The following is a 20626-nucleotide window of genomic DNA, read 5'->3' on the forward strand; positions in this document are numbered from 1 at the left end:
CAGTATCCACTTCGTTCAGTGCGTATTGCTTGTAAGACTGAAGATATTTTTGAATATAATGTCATATATTTTTGCACAAAAGATACCGCCAGATTGCCTGAAAGAAAAAATTTTTATCTAAAAATTGTAAGTTTAAAGCAAAAATATATGATGTTTATATTCATAATGATCACCCAAATTATAAATTCAGCAATATAGAAGTATATTCTGGCCTGGTAATTTGTATGAATTTTATGACTAAAACAGGCAGTCAGGCAGGGTGGCGAATTAGAACAAATCTAAAAATAAGCGTCTGAGACACTCACCGCTAAAATTGTGTCAATTGAGGGGTGAACATGGCTAAATTAATCGAGTAATTTGGTAGCAATTTGTATGAGTCTTTAAGCATGCAAAACAATATTCTGGCATAAATTTTTTTTTTATAATAAGTCTACCTACATCAAATGGATTTTTAAATGTCGTATTTGTGGTTATAACACCAACAGCGTTTTTACGTATTACTGTTTCCAAGTTTCAAATTATTATATTTTATTATCCGTGTAGTCTATTTGAAAGTAACCAATGCCTTTATACTCTCTTTGCTTTGGTTTCCTTGTCATCAATAGTCTGCTTGCTATTTGTGCTTTGATGTAACCTTCCTACTTACTCTAAGTGGCTGTGTAAACATAGCCACGCTGCTTCTGTGACCATTTCCGCATCTCTCCACACTTTGGTGTGGGAAAACCCTCGGCACCTGCAGTGGTCTCTTTCAAGGTTTCTCAATTCTTGGCTAGATTAGACTTGTTGTCAATGGTGGCTCCTAAAGACTTCCCAAACTCAAGTCAGCAATTCCCCAACAATTTGAGTGGCATTAACAGCGTTTATTTGAGAACTTTTCTTGAATAAGGGCAAACAGTCTCCCCAACTAAGTCGTCCTCTATTAAGTTTATCCTAATCTTTAGAATGACTTCTACAACATAGGATTGATTGGTACATTGACTGCAAAGCATTGGCACCAAACTGCTTCACCTGATCTGAGCATACCAAGCGGACCTTCTAACGCCTGGGTAACGCGATGTACTCTTACCTTCCTCTGTGATTTCTTACTAGCTGCGAATTGAAACAAAAGGTGATTGGGCCACATCACCCACATGGATTAAGTTTCACACTAAACCACTGAGAAGATAAACTCCAATAATAAATTCAACAATTAACCTCAAATTCTTCAGCACTTTGCCCTTCAATTCGTGTTGGGAAATCCAAAATCCTGCAAGCGAAAGAGCTGTAGTTAACCAGCGGCTGTGACGGCAAATTCCAATCTCCGAAACCAATGACTGAGGCACTTCTCCTGATCTTAATAGCGAACATCCCCGATAAGCATGGGATGATCTGTGCTGAGATCTTTGATGACTCCTTCAGACAACGCCCGGAAGGAGGCCAACAAACCTTTGGAAAAGGTTGTATTTATTTCTAGTTGTGTTGCTTCATCAGCATGATGCTGCCAGGGGACCCTGACCCTTGTTGTTTGCTCTTTGGGATACATCAAGTTTCCTGGATTGAGATGACGAAGGTATTAGCTTCATACCTTCGTCCACATACAAATCCAAACAAGTCTTCTTCCTAGATTTTCTCTCGTCGTCCTTCACACCCCCCCCTACTGCATCAGTGTTCACTGCAGTTAGTCTCCTATATGTCTCAGTCTCCTCTGGACAGTGCAGTGGGACGATATATCTCTGTTTCAGATATTTTATATTCTTTTTCTTTATTATCTTTAATTCTATATGTATTTTATCAGATAATCTTTAAAAGTAACATCTTCTCTCTAAATCTTTGAAACTAGGATCTTCTTTTCACGAGGACAACCACAATCAATGTGGGAATTATTTTCTCTCTTACCTGAGTGAGAACAGTTGGATTCAGAACATAATTGTATGGAGCACTTGCAGGTCAAAATGTCAAACAGAGTATCAAGTGTGTGCAGAAATTCATTTTTCCTGGCCAAGTTTCCTTTACCAAGTGATGTTTCAACTGCTTTGTGCCATAATTTCGTTAGTTTTAGCTCAATAGTTCGACACTGATTAATCACAGGTGGTTTGAATAGTGCATTAGCTTTTGTCCATTGATGCAGAAGAGGGACTATCATGTCATTTATGAGTTCTTTATCTGTATAGTTCCTTCTGTCCTTTGCATTTTTTTCTCGAAGGAGTAACCCTAATCTTAGCATGTCTCTCACTGTTGGAAGTTCTGATACAGGAAGCTCCTTCCCTTTACCAACTAGCAGGCTCAAGTGGGTTGACAACTGACTTCTTGTCTTCAATTTTGACATCTTCACACTATCTGACAAATAGAAAAATATTTCAATGTTTCATAATTCAATTGTTGTTTCAAAAAATATCAATTTGTTTATCAAAAATGCTGTAACAGAAATAACATAATAATTTCTTAGAACATAATGTTTTATACAATGATATAAGTAACTGCGACAATCAATATGCCCTACTTACAATAATTAAAATGTAGAATTCGTCTGGTAGAGTAGGTGCAAGTGCAATGAGAGCAAACCACCGTCTATGATATCTAGAAGGAGAGTGAGCCGGGCGCCTTATCCTCACGCTTGGTACAAGTCAAAACAAGAATTAAACTGTCCCACACGGAGAGCCTGTTCATGTTCATGTTCTGACATGCATATTGTACACAAGCTATAGAACCATAAAATACTCCATAATCCATATGCTTACATGAGATTAGTTAATATCAAGTGAATAATTCTAATCAAGTCTCATTAATTTGTTGAAATACTGATATTTGAAACTTTAAGGTATAATTGATGTAGGTGAGGGTTATTTCAATTCATTTTTGTTTGCTAATCTCAAGTTTAGACATAAAGAGGCACAATATTTTGACTACCAAATTTGATTTTTAACATGTTGACAAAATTGACACACCCTACTCACCGCGTATATGTGGAAAAAATCCGCGTTAAGTGAAAGTTCAGCTTTGGCAAGGCACCGCGTATATGCGAAAACGCGTTAAGTGAAACCGCGTTAGGCGGGGTAAAACTGTAATAATAATAATAATAATATATATACAGTGGGGTATGCTATAACGAATCTAATTGGTTCTAGAACCTTGTTCGTTATAGCATTCGTTCGTTATAGGATTAATCCGTTCCAGGCCCCCAAATACAACCACTTAACACTGAAAAATATAACATAAAATTGTAAGAATTGTAAAAAAGTGCATAAATATGCATCTAAACCCCTGAAATAAAGAATATCATTAATATTTGTAATAAAAAAACAATAAATTAATAAAAAAAAAAAAATTAAATAATGTTCGTTGTAGGAGTTTCGTTCGTTATAGCATTCTCAATTTTATAGGTAAAACCGTTCGTTATAGGAATATTCGTAGTAGGATCCGTTCGTTATAGCATACCCCACTGTAATAATAATAATAATAATAATTATTCATAGTAAATAAAATTTTTAATAAAAAATGCACAAAAATAAAATAGAATGATAACAATAATAATAATAATAATAATAATAATAATAATAATAATAAAATTAATAATAATAATAATAAAATTAATAATAATAATACTGTATTAATAAAATAATAATAATAATAATAATAAAGAAATACAAGAATGAAAAAAGATCAAAAGTGAGAAACACGACCTAGACCTATGAATTATTATTATTATTATTACAGACAGATTGCCCCGGAGGGGGCTAGTTTATTGGGCACCCCCTTACATCCTGTGCAAGGTGAAGCGCAGAAGCGTTTACAGCGCCCAACAGGGAAGCATGCGGAGTTCATGCTTGGCTTCATGACTCATGCATTAAGGGCATAAAAGCCTGAAGGGTCATGGGTTTTGTCAGCAAGTTACATAAAGTGACAGAATGATGAGTGTGTGGGAGGGAAATTCCCGGTACAATTTATCTGTTTATGGCAAAGTGTGGCAGGTCCCTAGTGCCAGGCCTGTCACTAGGAGGGGGGATATCTGGTCAGGGAGGGAAGAAGTGTTGGTAATGACTGGGGACCTGTAGGAGGAGGTCATAGGGCAAGTGAGGATGTGGTGAGAGAGGGTGTGAGAGTCGGGTTGACCACAAAGTTTACAAACATTATTATTATATTTTAGCCCTCAGGCCCCAATGTGGGTCAGTGACCTGTGCCAGGGTGGTCTGATCCCTGTAAAAAAAAAACCACTAACCACTCTGGAATCCGAAAAATTCCGAAAACCGAAATGCATCTGGCCCCAAGGATTTCGCATAAGGGATTGTCAACTAATAGTATTACAATCTTACTTTGTTTAGTTCCTTCGTTTTATTAACCCTGAAGACCGTAGCAACTTGAAGTTAAGTAAACCCTGAGGAGTGCGTATAACTTTAACGGCCTCGTCATAATCAATCAGGTACTGATCAAAGTCTTTCTCTGCCCTCTCTAAAAATCGCCACACAGATTCTTCATCAACTAAATCATTGATTATTGATGCCGGCAACAGTTCAGTTTCATTATAAGACTGAGGTATGGGCTCACTTTCACTAGCATTCGTTGGGTCAGGCTTACTTTCACACTTTCACCATCATTCGTTGGGTCAGGCTCACTTTCACACTTTCACCATCATTCGTTGGGTCAGGCTCACTTTCACACTTTCACCATCATTCGTTGGGTCAGGCTTACTTTCACTAACATTCATTGGGTCAGGCTCACTTTCACTAGCATTCGTTGGGTCAGGCTCACTTTCACTAGCATTCGTTGGGTCAGGCTCACTTTCACTAGCATTCGTTGGGTCAGGCTCACTTTCACTATCATTCGTTGGGTCAGGCTCACTTTCACTAGCATTCGTTGGGTCAGGCTCACTTTCACTATCATTCGTTGGGTCAGGCTCACTTTCACTAGCATTTGTTGGGTCAGGCTCACTTTCATCACCATCAAGGTCAGTGCATGTCTCGTCACTGTCCACCTCTACCTCCTCATAGTCTGTATGTTCTTGGTGTGGTGCCGACCTGCCTCGCCTTGACTACTTTCTTGGTGCTGTACCTTACCTACTCCTCACCCAAATGCCGTTTACGCTTGGCAACCTCCTTTGCCCACTCGTCAACCCTACGCTCTCATCCTGCCTTTTTTTTCTATAGGGTCTTGGGGTGGGGTGGGGGGGCGGGTATGCTCCTGACTCCTGCAATCTGCATCCCATGGTGCTCCACCACTAGGCTCCCCACCATCACCAAGTAGCTCATCACCAACATTCTCATGCACGGTCACCTGCACCATCGCCAGTATCACTTGTATCACCATAATCAACACTAAATTCACCACCAAAATCACTATCACCAAGCATTACTGGGGTGTCCACGTGAGCACTGGCGTCAAACACACGCTCAGGAATAATGGGCTCCTGAACCCACACCAGAAGGCCTGGCCTCACTCCAGTCTTGCTCTAATATCGGCCAGATATTGCACGGCACTTCTCACACCCGTGGAACACGAATAACGTCAATGTTACGCCCAAAAGTTATCAAAAATAGCAGTAGAACAAATACTGAACTTCCTGATACTAAAATATGCACCAAAACTAAGGAGGGGGCAGCATCTGGGTGTGCGGATTGGCCGAGAAGCTGTGACGTAGCAAGGGGAAATCCATTATGATTGGCTGCCTCGGGGGGTATGGTCCGAGGGAGGCGCGCTGTCATTGGCTCGCACAGCCAGATACTCAGCTCCAGGCCTGAGGCAAAATCACACCTTATTTTTGAAGGATTTTCTACCACATTTCTATTCTAGGTAGAGTCACATCCAACGCCAACATGTAGAGGAAGGGTGAAAATAGTGATATCCATTAAAAAACACATTTTGGCCGGGGTGTTGCTTCACCCCCTTCTGACGGGAGCCCCTCATAATATAAAGTATGTATTGAGGGTCTCTGCCGTTAACATTTCTTCCTCCAGAACCAAAATTATCCTTCATCTTTATTTTGCTTTTGGTCTGGTGTGTACATAAAAGGACTTGGGATCTTTCTTAATAGGTTGGGCCAGGTTCTCTGTGAAAGTCCTTTGGTATTTGTATTTTATTGTGTTGATTCTCATGTGTTTGTGGTTCATCCTCCTGGACTTCCTTTCTTCCTTGACTTCCAGGGAACAGCCTCAAACTTCTGCCATGATTCTTCAGTATTGGATTTCTTCCTTATGATTAGTTGCTGGTATGATGTAGTCAGGATTTATATTCACCTCAGTTGGTAGAGGTAGGGGTGTATTTTATCCCTATGTGGACATCATCTTCCACTGACCCTTTTTAAGTCAACCAAGACCAAATCCAAAAAGTTCTCTCCCTTAGCATGTACAGTACCATCACTTGTTGTCTGAGAACTGAATGGTATTGTGAGGTTAAAGTAATCCTCTCCTTCAACTTGTGAGCGGTAAAATTCACAGTGTGTCTTCTTATGATTAAGGTCTCATTTACAGTTATGACAAGAGACCACTGATAGATCATGTGGCTAATATCTGAGGCTTTTATTCTTGATCAGATCATTCTCTCTGGTAGATACTCTCTCCTGGGATAACTATCGATACAACATCTTGCGTACATCATAAGAACTTTTATACAGTAGTTGGTAAATGGTTTTCCAACACCTCCACACACACACGCACGCACGCACGCACTCTCACACACACACACACACACACACACACACACACACACACGTGGATTAGCCCACCCGGGCACTAGTCACTGACACACATTTGGGCCTGAGGGGTGAAAATATAATAATAATAATAATAATAAATAATAATAATAATAATAATAATAATAATAATGATAATGTCTATCATTATTATTATTATTATTACAACAATTAATAAAATAATAATAATAATAATAATAATAATAATAATAATAATAATAATAATAATAATAATAATAATAATAACAATAATAACCATAAATAAATAAAAAATCGAACAAATAAATCAATAGTGAGAAACAATATATGTATGTTGTGTTGTCAATAGTAAGAGAAACAATTGAGACCCTGCAATTGTGTGTAAATGAGGCAGAAAGTCAGATCATCAACCTGGGACTTGGTCACATATGGCAGCAGAGTCTACCATTAGACAACACATTATGCTTCCAATATCTTCCCAGTACCTCCCTGTTTGGTAGCTGCCTACAACCTACTTATGCTAACCCTCGAGTTTTCTCCATGTTGGGTCACACTGTAGGGTTGTTCTTGTTTTAGTAATGATGGTGATGGTGAGGATGGCGATGATGGTGAGGATGGTGGTTAGGAAGACGACGATGATGGTGGTGGTTATGATGACAACAATGATTATGGTGATGATAATAAGTCAGATTCTAATAATAATGGTGATTCTAATAATAATATTGATGATGATGATGATGATGATGATGATGATGGTTAGAGCAATACATGTTTATAAAGCACATCTCCTCAGATCCAGAAGAACAACTGGTATCAGCGGGAGGTGGAGCGACTCAAGGAGGAAGTCAACAGCAGAGACATCAAAATCAAGTGGGCCCAGAATAAACTAAAGACAGAACTTGATGCTCGACAGGTACTGTGCTGTACTGTGCTGTATTGTGCTGTACTGTGTTGTGCTATACTGTGCTGTGCTATACTGTGCTATACTGTGTTGTGTTGTGCTATACTGTGCTGTACTGTGTTGTGCTGTGCTATACTGTGTTGTGTTGTGCTATACTGTGCTGTACTGTGTTGTGCTGGGCTATACTGTGTTGTGCTGTGCTATACTGTGCTGTGCTATACTGTGCTGTGTTGTGCTGTATTGTGTTGTATTGTGCTGTACTGTGTTGTGCTGTGCTATACTGTACTGTGCTGTACTGTGTTATGTATGCTGTACTGTATTTGTGCTGTGCTGTGCTGTGTTGTGCTATACTGTGCTGTGTTGTGCTGTATTGTGTTGTGCTGTACTGTACTGTACTGTGCTGTGCTGTGTGTGCTGTGCTGTGTTGTGCTGTACTGTGTTGTGCTGTACTGTGCTATACTGTGCTGTGTTGTGCTGTATGTGTGTGTGCTGTACTGTACTGTGCTGTGTACTGTGTTGTATTGTGCTGTATCTGTGTTGTGCTGTGCTGTGCTGTGCTATACTGCTGTGTTTTGCTATGTTGTGCTGTGCTGCTGTGCTGCTGTGTTTTGTTGTGCTGTACTGTGTTGTGCTGTATACTGTGCTGTGCTATACTGTGCTGTGTTTTCTGTACTGTGTTGTGCTGTTATTGTATTTGTGCTGTACTGTGCTGTGCTGTGTTGTGCTATGCTGTGTTGTGCTTATGTGTGTTGTACGCTGTGCTGTGTTGTGCTGTGCTGTACTGTGCTATACTATGCTGTGTGTGCTGTACTGTGTTGTGCTGTATTGTGTTGTGCTGTACTGTGCACTGCTTTACTCTACTGTGCTGTACTGTGTTGTGCTGTGCTGTACTGTACTATGCTGTACTTTCTTTACTGTGCCTCTACTGCTGTGTTGTACTGCTGTGCACTACTGTACTGTACTGTACTTTACTTTACTGTGCTTCCTCTAGTGTGCTGTGCTGTGTTGTGTTGTGCTGTATGTGTTGTGCTGTACTGTGCTGTGTGTGTGCTGTGCTGTACTGTGCTCTCTACTGTGCTGTGTTGTACTGTACTGTGCTGTACTGTGCTGTGTTATTGCTGTACTGTACTGTACTTTACTATTGCTTTACTTTACTGTGCTTTACTCTACTGTGTGCTGTACTGTGCTGTGTTGTGCTGTGCTATGCTTTACTTTACTGTGCTTTACTCTACTGTGCTTTACTCTACTGTGCTGTACTGTGTGTGCTGTGTTGTGCTGTGCTGTGCTGTGCTGTGTTGTGCTATGCTGTACTTTACTTTACTCTCTGTGCTGTGACTGTGCTGTGCTGTTATGTGTTGTGCTGTGCTGTACTTCTTTGCTGTGCTATCTACTGTGCTGTGCTGTGTGCTGTATGCTTGCTGTTTTACTCTGCTGTGCTGTGCTGTGCTATGCTGTGTTGTGCTGTGCTGCTATGCTACCCTGTGCTGCACTGTGTGCTGTGCTGTGCTGTGCTTGTGCTGTGCTGTGCTTCTGTGTTACTCTGCTGTGTAACATGCTGTGTGTGTGTGCTGTACTTTACATGTTTACTCTACTGTGCTGTACTGTGCTATGCTGTGTTGTGCTGTGCTGTGCTGTGCTTTACTGTGCTTTACTGCACTGTGTGCTGTGCTGTGCTGTGCTGTGTTGTATATGCTTCTGTGTTTTACTCTACTGTGCTGCTGTGCTATGCTGTGTTGTGCTGTGCTGTACTGTGTGCTACTGTGCTTTACTGCACTGTGCTGTACTGTGCTTTACTCTAGCTGTGCTATGCTGTACTGTGCTGTGCTGTGCTTTTACTCTGCACGTCGCTGTGCTGTGCTGTGCTGTGCTTTATACTGTGCTGTACTGTGCACCTCTGCTGTGCATTCTGCTGTGCTGTGCTAGCTGCTTTGTTCTGCTGTGTGCTGCTGTGCTGTGCTGTGCTTTACTGCTCTGCTGTGCTGTGCTGTGCTGTGCTGTGTGCTGCTCTCTGTGTGTGCTGTGTGTGTGTGCTGTGCCTGCACTGTGCTGTGCTGTGCTTTGTTCCTGTGTACTGTGCTTTGCTCTGTGTACTTTACTCTCTGTGTACTGTACTTTGCTCTACTGTGCTGTGCTGTGCTTTACTCCTACTGTGCTGTATTCTGCTGTGCTGTGCTGTGCTGTGCTGTGCTGTGCTGTGCTTTATTCTGCTGTGCTGTGTTCTACTGTGCTGTGCTGCTGTGTACTGTGTACTGTGCTTTATTCCTGCTGTGCTGTGCTGCTCTACTGTGCTGTATTCTACTGCTGTACTGTGCTTTATTCTACTGTGTGCTGTGCTGTACTGTGCTGCTCTACTGTACTTGCTCTGCTGTGCTGTGCTGTGCTGTGCTGTGCTGTACTGTGCTTTACTCTGCTGTGCTGTACTGTACTTTACTCCTGTGCTGTACTGTGCTTTACTCTGCTGTGCTGTACTGTTGCTTACTTGTGTATTCTGCTGTGCTGTGCTGTGCTGTGCACATGCTGTGCTGTACTTTATTCTGACTTGCTGTGCTGTGCTGCTCACTGTGCTGTATTCTACTCTACTGTGCTGTGCTGTACTGTGCTCTACTGTGCTGTACTGTGCTTTACTCTACTGTGCTGTATTCTACTCTGTGCTGTACTGTACTCTGTACTGTTCTACTGTGCTGTGCGCTGCTCTACTGTGCTGTACTGTGCTTTTCTACTGTGCTGTGCTGTGCTGTATGCTACTCTACTGTGTGCTGTGCTGTGCTTTACTCTACTGTGCTGTGCTGTGCTGTGCTTTACTCTGCACTGCTGTGTGCATGCTACTCTGCATGCTGTGCTGTGCTTTACTCTACTGTGCTGTACTGTGTGCTGTGCTGTACTTTACTCTACTGTGTGTACTGTGCTACTCACTGTGCTGTACTGTGCTGTGCATGCTTTACTCTACTGTGCTGTACTGTACTTCTCTACTGTACTTTTACTCTACTGTGCTGTGCTACTCTACTGTGCTGTGCACTGTACTCTACTGTCTGCTGTGTTCTACTGCTGCTGTGCTTTACTCTACTGTGCTGTATTCTACTGTGCTGCTGCACTGTGCTTTACTGTACTTGCTATGCTTACTGTGCTGTGCTGTTAACAATTATGCTTTGCTCTGCTGTAACTGCTGTGCTTTACTCTGCTGTGCTGTGCTGTGCTGTACTGTGCTTTGCTGTGCTGTGCTGTGCTGTGCTGTGCTGTGCTACTGTGCTGTACTGTACTTTCTGTGCTGTGCTGTGTGTGCTGTACTGCTGTGCTGTGCTGTGCTTTACTCTCTGTATGCTGTGCTGTGCTGTGCTTTACTCTACTGTGCTGTGCTGTGCTGTGCTTTGCTCTACTGTGCTGTGCATTCTGTGCTGCTGTGCTACTCTGTGCTGTACTGTACTATTCTACTGTGCTGTACTGTACTTTACTCTCTACTGTGTATTCTACTGTGCTGTACTGTGCTACTCTGTGCTGTGTTTTGTGCTTGTGCTGTACTGGCTCCTGCAGTAACTTGTGCTGTGCTGCTCTGCTGGTACTGCTGTTAACTTTGCTGTGCTTTGCTGTGCTGTGCTGTGCTGTACTGACAGTAGCTGTGCTGTGTCTGCTCTACTGTGTGTGTTCTGCTGTGCTGTACTGTGCTGTGCTGTGCTGTGTGTGCTGTGCTGTGCTGTGCTGTACTGTGCTGCTATGCTGTGCTGTACTTTTCTGTGCAACTGTGCTTTTTGCTCTGCAGTAACGTGCTGTACTGTACTTTACTCTACTGTGCTGTACTGTGCTGTACTGTACTTTACTGTGCTGTACTGTACTGTACTTTACTGTGCTGTACTGTGCTGTACTGTACTTTACTGTGCTGTACTGTACTTTACTGTGCTGTATTCTACTGTGCTGTACTGTACTTTACTCTATTGTGCTGTATTCTACTGTGCTGTACTGTGCTGTACTGTGCTGTACTGTACTTTACTCTACTGTGCTGTACTGTACTTTACTCTACTGTGCTGTACTGTACTTTACTGTGCTGTATTCTACTGTGCTGTATTCTACTGTACTGTACTTTACTGTACTGTACTTTACTGTGCTGTATTCTACTGTGCTGTACTGTACTTTACTCTACTGTGCTGTATTCTACTGTGTTGTACTGTACTTTACTCTACTGTGCTGTACTGTACTTTACTCTACTGTGCTGTACTGTACTTTACTCTACTGTGCTGTACTGTACTTTACTGTGCTGTACTGTACTTTACTCTACTGTGCTGTACTGTACTTTACTGTGCTGTACTGTACTTTACTTTACTGTGCTGTACTGTACTTTACTCTACTGTGCTGTACTGTACTTTACTCTACTGTGCTGTACTGTACTTTACTGTGCTGTATTCTACTGTGCTGTGTTCTACTGTACTTTACTGTACTTTACTCTACTGTGGTGTATTCTACTGTGCTGTACTTTACTATACTGTACTTTACTCTACTGTGCTGTACTGTACTTTACTGTGCTGTATTCTACTGTGCTGTATTGTACTGTACTTTCCTGTACTTTACTCTACTGTGGTGTATTCTACTGTGCTGTACTTTACTATACTGTACTTTACTCTACTGTGCTTTACTGTACTTTACTGTGCTGTATTCTACTGTGCTGTATTCTACTGTACTTTACTGTACTTTACTCTACTGTGGTGTATTCTACTGTGCTGTACTTTACTATACTGTACTTTACTCTACTGTGCTGTACTGTACTTTATTCTACTGTGCTGTACTGTACTTTACTCTACTGTGCTGTATTCTACTGTGCTGTACTGTGCTGTACTGTACTGTACTTTACTCTACTGTGCTGTACTGTACTTTACTGTGCTGTATTCTACTGTGCTGTATTCTACTGTGCTGTATTCTACTGTACTGTACTTTACTCTACTGTGCTGTATTCTACTGTGCTGTACTGTACTGTACTTTACTCTACTGTGCTGTATTCTACTGTGCTGTACTTTACTGTACTGTACTTTACTCTACTGTGGTTTGCTCGTATCTTTTATTTTAGAAGACAAGTTATTATCTTTATGACTTATGGGAAGACTAATTTAAGATATGGGGAAAAAAGTGTGTGTTGGAGGGGGGGAAAGAAGTGTGTGTTGGAGGAGGGAAAGAAGTGTGTTGGAGGAGGGAAAGAAGTGTGTCTTGGAGGAGGGAAAGAAGTGTGTCTTGGAGGAGGGAAAGAAGTGTGTTGGAGGAGGGAAAGAAGTGTGTGTTGGAGGAGGGAAAGAAGTGTGTGTCAGAAGGTAAATGTAATGTTATAGTAGAAATACTAGTAAGAGTTATTAGGTTATAGGTTGAAGTGAGGAAGTTGGTAGTGTTAGGTATTTAACTTTTAATGTGTTGTTAAGGGAAGTCTTCTGAACACCAACTCTAAGTACCACTATTTATTATTCAACTCAATGGTGTGGACACATTAATGAAGCATTATATTTACGTTACTAGACAATGACTCGGACATAAACACGAAATGGATACACTTCCCACCGTAAGTAACTCACCCCTGGATCGCTTTGATAAAGACTCAGGGTGACCTGAGGGAGGCCCAGCGGCTGGGGAAGCTGCAGGTGCTGCTGGACTATGTCTCCTGTGGGAGACTCTGCTAGCTGGAGACTCGGTGCTGGGGATGGAAGTCTCCCTCTGGGAAGGAGCTGTCGGCCCCTTCCCTGTTGCAATAATAATCCAAATGCTAATGCCCCATGGAAGGAGCTGTAGTTTCTTATATTGGCGTGAGCAGGAAGATGTCGTCACTAATCTGGGTGTGTCTTGCAGGTGTAGTTTCTTTAACACGGTCATAACGCCGGGTTAACTCAGGTACCTAGTGGCCGTGACCTCTCCTGGGTCAGGTCTTACTGTAGGGTGTGTCAACCTATGTGGGTTACCACGTGGTCATTAGGGGGCAGTGAAATTTTGCTCAAAGCTGCACTCTTCAGGCGTTGTTCCTTATACATATCTAAGACTCCATGCCAAATTTGAAGCTGATATGTCTAGGTTTAGTCTGCCGCATTTTCTACTGAAATTTTTAAATTTACCTACAGTACTAGCCAAACAGCCGCTGTGGCGGTGCAATGTTCTGTTCAGTGTTTATCAACTTTTTTTTCATATCTCTTATTTCATTTAAGTTGTCTTGTTGCAGATGAGTATGGTGCTATGTCTATATTGATTATCAGCCTTTTCTCATTTCATTTCTCAATGTTGTGTTACTGTACTGTAATGTAGGGAAGACCTGGGTAAGTTGCCGCTTGTGACCGATACTTGATTAGTGATTATGCTGGAGCTGCCATTGCTACTGCCACCTTAACTGACTATGGCATTATCACAAAGGATGACAAGAGTCAGGTTATTGGACCACATAAGCTGCGGGATGCGAGACAAAAATACCGATTTAAGAGGCAAGAAATTGAGATGGCTAGTTTAGATAATTTGACGTCACTCTATTTTGATGGTAAGAAGACCGCCACTCGTGTGATGATAAAGAATGAGAAGACCGAGAAATGGAGTTCGAGGATGATGGTGAAAGATCATTATGTCATCATGGTTGAGCCTGGCAATGAATATCTCACACATGTGACTCCCAAGACTGGACACGGAAAGCAGATTGCCAAAACTATTCACGAGTTTCTGGTGGAGAAAAATCTAACCCAGCAGCCCATTGTGTGTGTTGGTTGTGATGGAACCAATGTAAATGTAGGATCAGAAAATGGAGTCATTCATCATCTTGAAATGTTACTTGGTCACCCGCTCCATTATTTCATATGTCAGCTTCACGGAAATGAGCTGCCTTTCCGCGCAGTTTTTTATCACTATGATGGTAAACCAAGTGGTCCTGAGCATTGGCGTGGTCCCATTGGAAAGCAGATCAAGGAGTCTTTGTCTGAGCTTCCAGTTGTCGCCTTCCAGCCAGTCAGTTTCCCTGATTTCCCTGTGTTTAATGATGAAGTGGAGAAAGATCTGTCCTGGGATCAGAAATACCTGTATAGGATTTGTAAAGGAGTTATCACAGGTGTTGTTGAAGATGACTTGGCTGCTATTGAGCCAGGTCCTCCCTGTGTGTCAAGGTGGAACACCTTATGGAGTAGAATCCTCAGGCTGTATGTAGCAACATCAAGACCCAGCCATGAGTTGAAAAGAATTGTCATTACAATAATAAAGTTCAGTGCTCCAATGTGGTTTTACATCAAGATACACCCTTACGTAACACACGGCTCAAGGAACGTATTCCAGTCCCTGCTATATATGAAACACCTGAATAGTGAGGAGGAGACGATAGTGAAGAAGGCTGTCCAGAGAAATGCATACTTCGCCCACACAGATCAATTTCTTCTTGGTATGTGTGCAGATGAGGACATGACTGTTAGAGAAAAAGCTGTCTCAATGATAAGAAAAATTAGAGAGGAGAATCAGCAAAAGGAGGAATGCACTGGCAGATCTGAAGAGGAGGAGGAAGATTCTGATGCTGCTGTTGACGAGAATTTGTTAAACTATACTGATGAGGAGGGTGAAGATGGAGATGGGATTGAGGATGTGCCTCCTGTAGTCAACATAAGAAAGGTGGTGACTCCGAAACTAAAGTGGCAAGCAAAAAACTATCATTCCATGATTAACTGGAGGAATGAACTCAAGACTGAGCCTCCTTACATTGCTTCTCTGTCAAATCTACAGATTAATGACATTCTTGAGACACCATTAGTGGTGCCCAAGTGGCCAAACAGCACTCAGGCGGTCGAGAGAGGCATAAAAGTGATGACTGAAGCTTGCACTGAAGTGACGGGATACGAATCGAGAGATGGATATATTAGGCAAAGATTATTGTCTAGGAAAATGATGCCAAGGTTCCGCACAAAAAAGAATTTCAATATGAACTTGTAATGATTTTCTATACGGTGTACCTGTAAAATAACATGTGAATTAAATCGATGTCACCCATGTAAAATTTATCATTATCCTGGAAAACATTAAATGACACCTAATTTTTGGTATACACTAAAAGTTGACAAAAAGTCGTTCGCGATGCGGCAGGGTAAGTATGCATGAAATGGCATGAAATTTTGCACAGGTGTTTGTTACAGCCATACAAACGATGCCTGAAAAGTGCAGCCTGCAACTCAAATAAAAGTGTTTTTTCCCTGCCCCCTAGTGGTCATCTACTTACTGTTATATGTGTTGTATTTCTCTGGGCTGTAAGTTGTGGTCTGATAAACACTCATTACAAGATAAGTGTGTGGCAGAGGAGGAAAACAAGTGTGTTGAAGGTGGGAAACAAGTGTGTGTTGAAGGTGGGAAAGAAGTGTGTGATGGAGGAGGAGGGAAAAAAGTGTGTTGAGGGAGTAAGCATGAGGCAGAAACATGATTAAAAATGATGAAAATGATGTAGAAGAAGATGAAGAAGAAGAAGAAAGATAAATGATATGAATAGGACACAAACAATAAAGGTGGACGCAAACGGGTAGTTGGACCTGGGTCTTGGTTATGGTTGTGTTAAATGAGAAGAAAGGAAATGAAAGCTTGTCGGAGAAAACATACTGTACTGGGTGTAAGTGAGTGGTCTACAAGATATTTAGGTCAGGTTAGGTTAAGTTGGTTTAGGTCAGGTAAGGTTAGGTCAGTTTAGTTTAGGTCAGTTTAGTTTAGGTCAGGTTAGGTTAATTTGGATTAGTTTAGGTCAGTTTAGTTTAGGTCAGGTAAGGTTAGGTCAGGTTAGGTTAAGTTGGATTAGCTTAGGTTAGGTTAGTTTAGGTCAGGTTAGGTTATGTTGGATTAGATTACGTTAAGTTAGTTTAGGTCAGGTAAGGTTAGGTCAGGTTAGGTTAAGTTGGTTTAGGTCAGGTAAGGTTAGGTCAGGTTAGGGTAAGTTGGATTAGATTACATTAGGTTAGTTTAGGTCAGGTTAGGTTATGTTGGATTAGATTACGTTAAGTTAGTTTAGGTCAGGTAAGGTTAGGTTAAGTCAGGTTAGGTTAGATTAGCAAAAAGATATCTTTGTAGAGTGCTTGGTGTAGTAGCACCCTGTAGTGTATACAAGAGAAGAAGGAAGGAGGCAGAAGAAGGGGTGTGGGATAGACATCTGAGTGAGGAAACCTTGAGACCCTGTTGTAGGAGGAGGAGAGTGTAGCGGAGAACACCATCTAAGAGACGACCTATGGTGGAGGGAGGGAGGGGTGTGTTGGGGATGACTCGGCTCACCCAGTAATGCCTCAGTGGGAAACAGCTCAGTGACAGCTCTGTGTACTGAGCCGTGTGGTATTTAATTGATGAAAGGTCCAAGTTAATTTACAAGATAAAACTTATCATGTTACTCAATTTAACATCCTTTAACTTAATGTATTCTGTATATACAACCTATGTATATTTATGTATAGTGCCATCAATTTAAGCCTTAATAATCTCCAACAGGAAGCTCAAGGCAAACTAGACAGGGCGCTGGTGAAGATAATGAAGCACGAGGACGAACTGAAGGCCATCAAGGAGGAAGCTGAGAGTATTGTCCGATCCACCAGGGACAGTGAGAATTCCCGGGCAAATGTTTTAGGTATGGCTCACACTAGGGTGTTCATATTGACATAAAAAATACCCACGTGCAATTTTTTGAAGATTCATGCATATTAGAGAGAGCTCCAGCAATTTGAAAAATAGCGATTTTGCTTATACGGCATACGCGCCTATATATGAGATTACACAACCATCATAAGGGATATTAACACAAATCATTTGCCTGTCTTAATTAAAAGCTGTTATCACTAACACAAAAAAGTACAGTGAGGTGTTTTATCATATATTCACAAGGTATTATTTCTCTAGAGCAAGAAACCATGATTTGTGTTGGGAAACAGATGATCGTTTGTGCTGATTAGGAACGCGGAGTCTATCATTTTCAACTACTTGAAGGACTTCTTGAAAGCGCTCCTCATCCCTGGCAACATTAAGAAAGTCATGGCAAAGTTTTACACCACGCTCTGCAGCCTCATTGACGACCTGAAGCTTGTCCACAACCCGTTCCATGTTCAGGTAGTCGTCATGATCCGCCCATTCACTGGCTGGACTGTGGAGAAACTGATAGGGCATGCCTAAAATGGTGAAGAACCGGCTTGAGTCAGGCCCAATTAGTTCCACCAGGGCAGTGCCACTTTCTGGGACAGGGGGAAGATATGGCTTTCCATAGCCCCCATGATTGAGCCCCACTCTCTTAGTAACTTCAGTGCCTTCATGGCAAAGAAGGGCCTTCCTCATCTCCTCTTTTGTCCTTTCCTGTACTTGGGACGAGAACAAAGCCAGTGGGGCCAACTCCTCAGTTAGGTACCAAGTGTGTCTACCGAGTGCCACACGTGCTTTGCCAACTGTTGTGGCGTCATATGGGGCAAATTCAGCCAAGGTTTCGACCAAATTCAAGTCATTCAGTGGCGCACTTGCTGGAACGGGTCAAACAATCCACCATGGGACATAAACAGCGACTGTGAACACACCAAACTGTTCTAACTTGCTGATTTGACTTTTAGTCACAACCTCAGCTTTGGGAAACTGCTCTTTGATCTGGCCTGACAAAAGAACAATCTTGAGGGTATAGAGCAGTTTAGCCATCCACCTTGCTTTGTGAAGTGCGCCGGGGTAGACCATCGTGAAGTTCACTGGCTCGGATCCTTTAGTTACAAGCAGCAGACAAAGCTCTGCCAGCTCCTTGTAGTCGCCACGTGTAAATGGTTGGGCAAGAGATTCACGGAAGAAGTCAGCCATCTCCTGCTGACGCTCCTCAAACACTCCTGGCATTGCGGGGTAGTAGTATTTCTTTTTTTCATTGTACGCCAGTTGAGGGAAATGGGTCTTGAATCTAGAAATGCAATTATTGGGATTATTGTATTTCGTACTAATCTATAATATTGTTTTAGGTGTATTAAGATTGATATGATCGATCATTTGCTTGGTGTTAATATATCTTATAAGTCTAATAAAAGAAATTCCACTAAATTTGTTCATTAGATAATAATATTCCTTGTTATTTTGTAAAGCCGACGGTGCTAGCTCAAACATGCACCGATCTCCAAGAAAATTTACAGGGGTGTTCCTAGATAAATACACAACACTAAAACCTTGAATAGCATTGTAGGACCATATTTTTATTTTTGGAGGGTAACGGTCACACCCCAGCTCACACTGTACCACCACCTAATAAATCTGTGACTGGGAATCATTTCTTTAGGGCTTTACAGTAATCCTGATATATTGTTGTAATAATACACACCAACTCTTCTGTTTATTTATTAATAAAGGCTTTTAATTGTCTCTATAATATTGGTATTCACTCATTGATTATTTAGTTTCCCAGGAAGAGCTAGTATACAATGGTGACTGTGTTTATTTTGGAAACTGAAGGTAAGTGCTTTATTTGTGTTGGTTGAAGCCAGTTACATAAACATGATGAGAGTACTGTTGCTCGGCCTTCATTAATAATTGTCCGTCATTATTAGTTATCTACAGTAACATCTTGTATTTCAAGAGTAATATAGACTGGAAAAATTGCATCAAATTCGCCAAATGCCAATACATAAACTAATGGGAAAAATAACAATATAGACTGGCCACTCTACTCCAACCTCTGATGTTCCCATTTATAACCTCCAGATGATACAAATTCTGCCTTTATTGACCCGATTGTGCTTTCCGGAGACTAGTTTTTAGGCCTTCCTCAAGTAACTTAATCACACGCTGCTTATCTTGCATCGAGTACTTGGCAAACTTAACTCCCTTATGATAGTCCCGCTTCTCCTTATTTGGCCGCTCAGGTGAGTCTGTCCCACCAGCACCAGTAGGAACCCCAGTAGAGGTAGAGGCCATTATCTTGACTCAACAGTTGTTCTTGGAAACAATCTCCTTACCTTGTCTTTCCGTATTCATCGCTAACACAACAAAATTGGAGAAAACAGCGAAAATCATGGAGTAATCGACAGAAACCACGCGATTCAACTGATCACGTGATGTAAACAGAGAGCGCTGGTGTAAACCATTATTAGTCCTCACTGTGAAACATTCTTTTTACCTATTCATTTCGTACAGTATTTATAGGTAACAGCTAAATTTGCAAAAAAAGAACAAAATTTACAGAGTACCTCTCAAAAAACTCTTCACAAACAAAAGATACGAATCAATTGAACATGTGATGTTGAATGTGAACTGTAAACATTGCATAACCCCGCGCCGCCTTAAAGCGATGAGGATGGAATCATGCTATAGCCAACATTTGTATGCAAAAGTTTGCGTTTTACAAACATCGTTTCCCTATTCATCAATCGCGTTACAACCAATTTGCGTTGACAAAACACTCGTTGTAGCAGAAATGACTGTAACTGGTATGAGGGCTGTGACGTCATTCAAGACGGTGGCCAGCATTCAATTGGCTGGATCTCGCGGAACTCGCGATATTTTACGCCAAATATAAGACTTGGTTACATTAGGTAGTGCTCACGAAATTAAAAAATGCGAAATGAAATCGCGCGAAATATGAGATCTTACTGTATAACCTGTTTACAGCTTCTTTATTAAACACTTATGTATGGGTTCCCCTCTGAGCTGAATAGAGGTGCCTGAAGTTAGTTAGCTAAATAAACTATTAATAGTTGCCTCCCCAGAGCAAAGGGGTTAACAGATAGATGAAAATTTTTGTTGCAGAAACAATGTGAACCAAACCAGAGATCAGTTGTACAGACAATAACGTGACTGTCTCATACAGACATGCAGCTGAAGGAGGAGAAGGCTCGGCTCATCATGGAGCGGCAGGCCAGTGAGAGCAGAGGGTCGGCTTATAACAAGGTGTCTACGGAGCTGGAGGCACTGAAGCTCAAGCACACGGCTCTTGTGGAGGAGACCAACTCTCTCAGAACCCGTGTTAGTTCACAAATACTCTACTCTACAGTACTACTTTTATGTCAACTTTTTTATTTTTATTTTTAATACTGTAGAATATTTTACATGTGTGTGTTTGTGTATATATGTACATTTATTTGTGTGTACACCAAGTATGTATGTATGTATGTATGTATGTATGTATGTATGTA

At 41.5% G+C, this 20626-nt stretch overlaps 1 protein-coding gene across 1 annotated transcript in view; it reads left to right on the plus strand.

Annotated features, from left to right (window-relative positions):
• Nucleotides 1-7422: 7422 nt before the first annotated feature.
• Nucleotides 7423-20626, plus strand: part of LOC121875685 (coiled-coil domain-containing protein 186-like) — a 41823-nt gene continuing 28619 nt past the window's right edge. The window contains exons 1-3 of the mRNA XM_042380308.1: nucleotides 7423-7553; nucleotides 16977-17112; nucleotides 20302-20456. Of these exons, the coding sequence (XP_042236242.1) occupies nucleotides 17016-17112; nucleotides 20302-20456 (252 nt within the window). The 5' untranslated portion in view covers nucleotides 7423-7553; nucleotides 16977-17015. The remainder of the gene's footprint in view (nucleotides 7554-16976; nucleotides 17113-20301; nucleotides 20457-20626) is intronic.

This window comes from Homarus americanus, unplaced genomic scaffold, assembly GCF_018991925.1.
Source record: "Homarus americanus isolate GMGI-L3 unplaced genomic scaffold, GMGI_Hamer_2.0 scaffold22250, whole genome shotgun sequence".
Lineage (NCBI taxonomy): Eukaryota > Metazoa > Arthropoda > Malacostraca > Decapoda > Nephropidae > Homarus > Homarus americanus.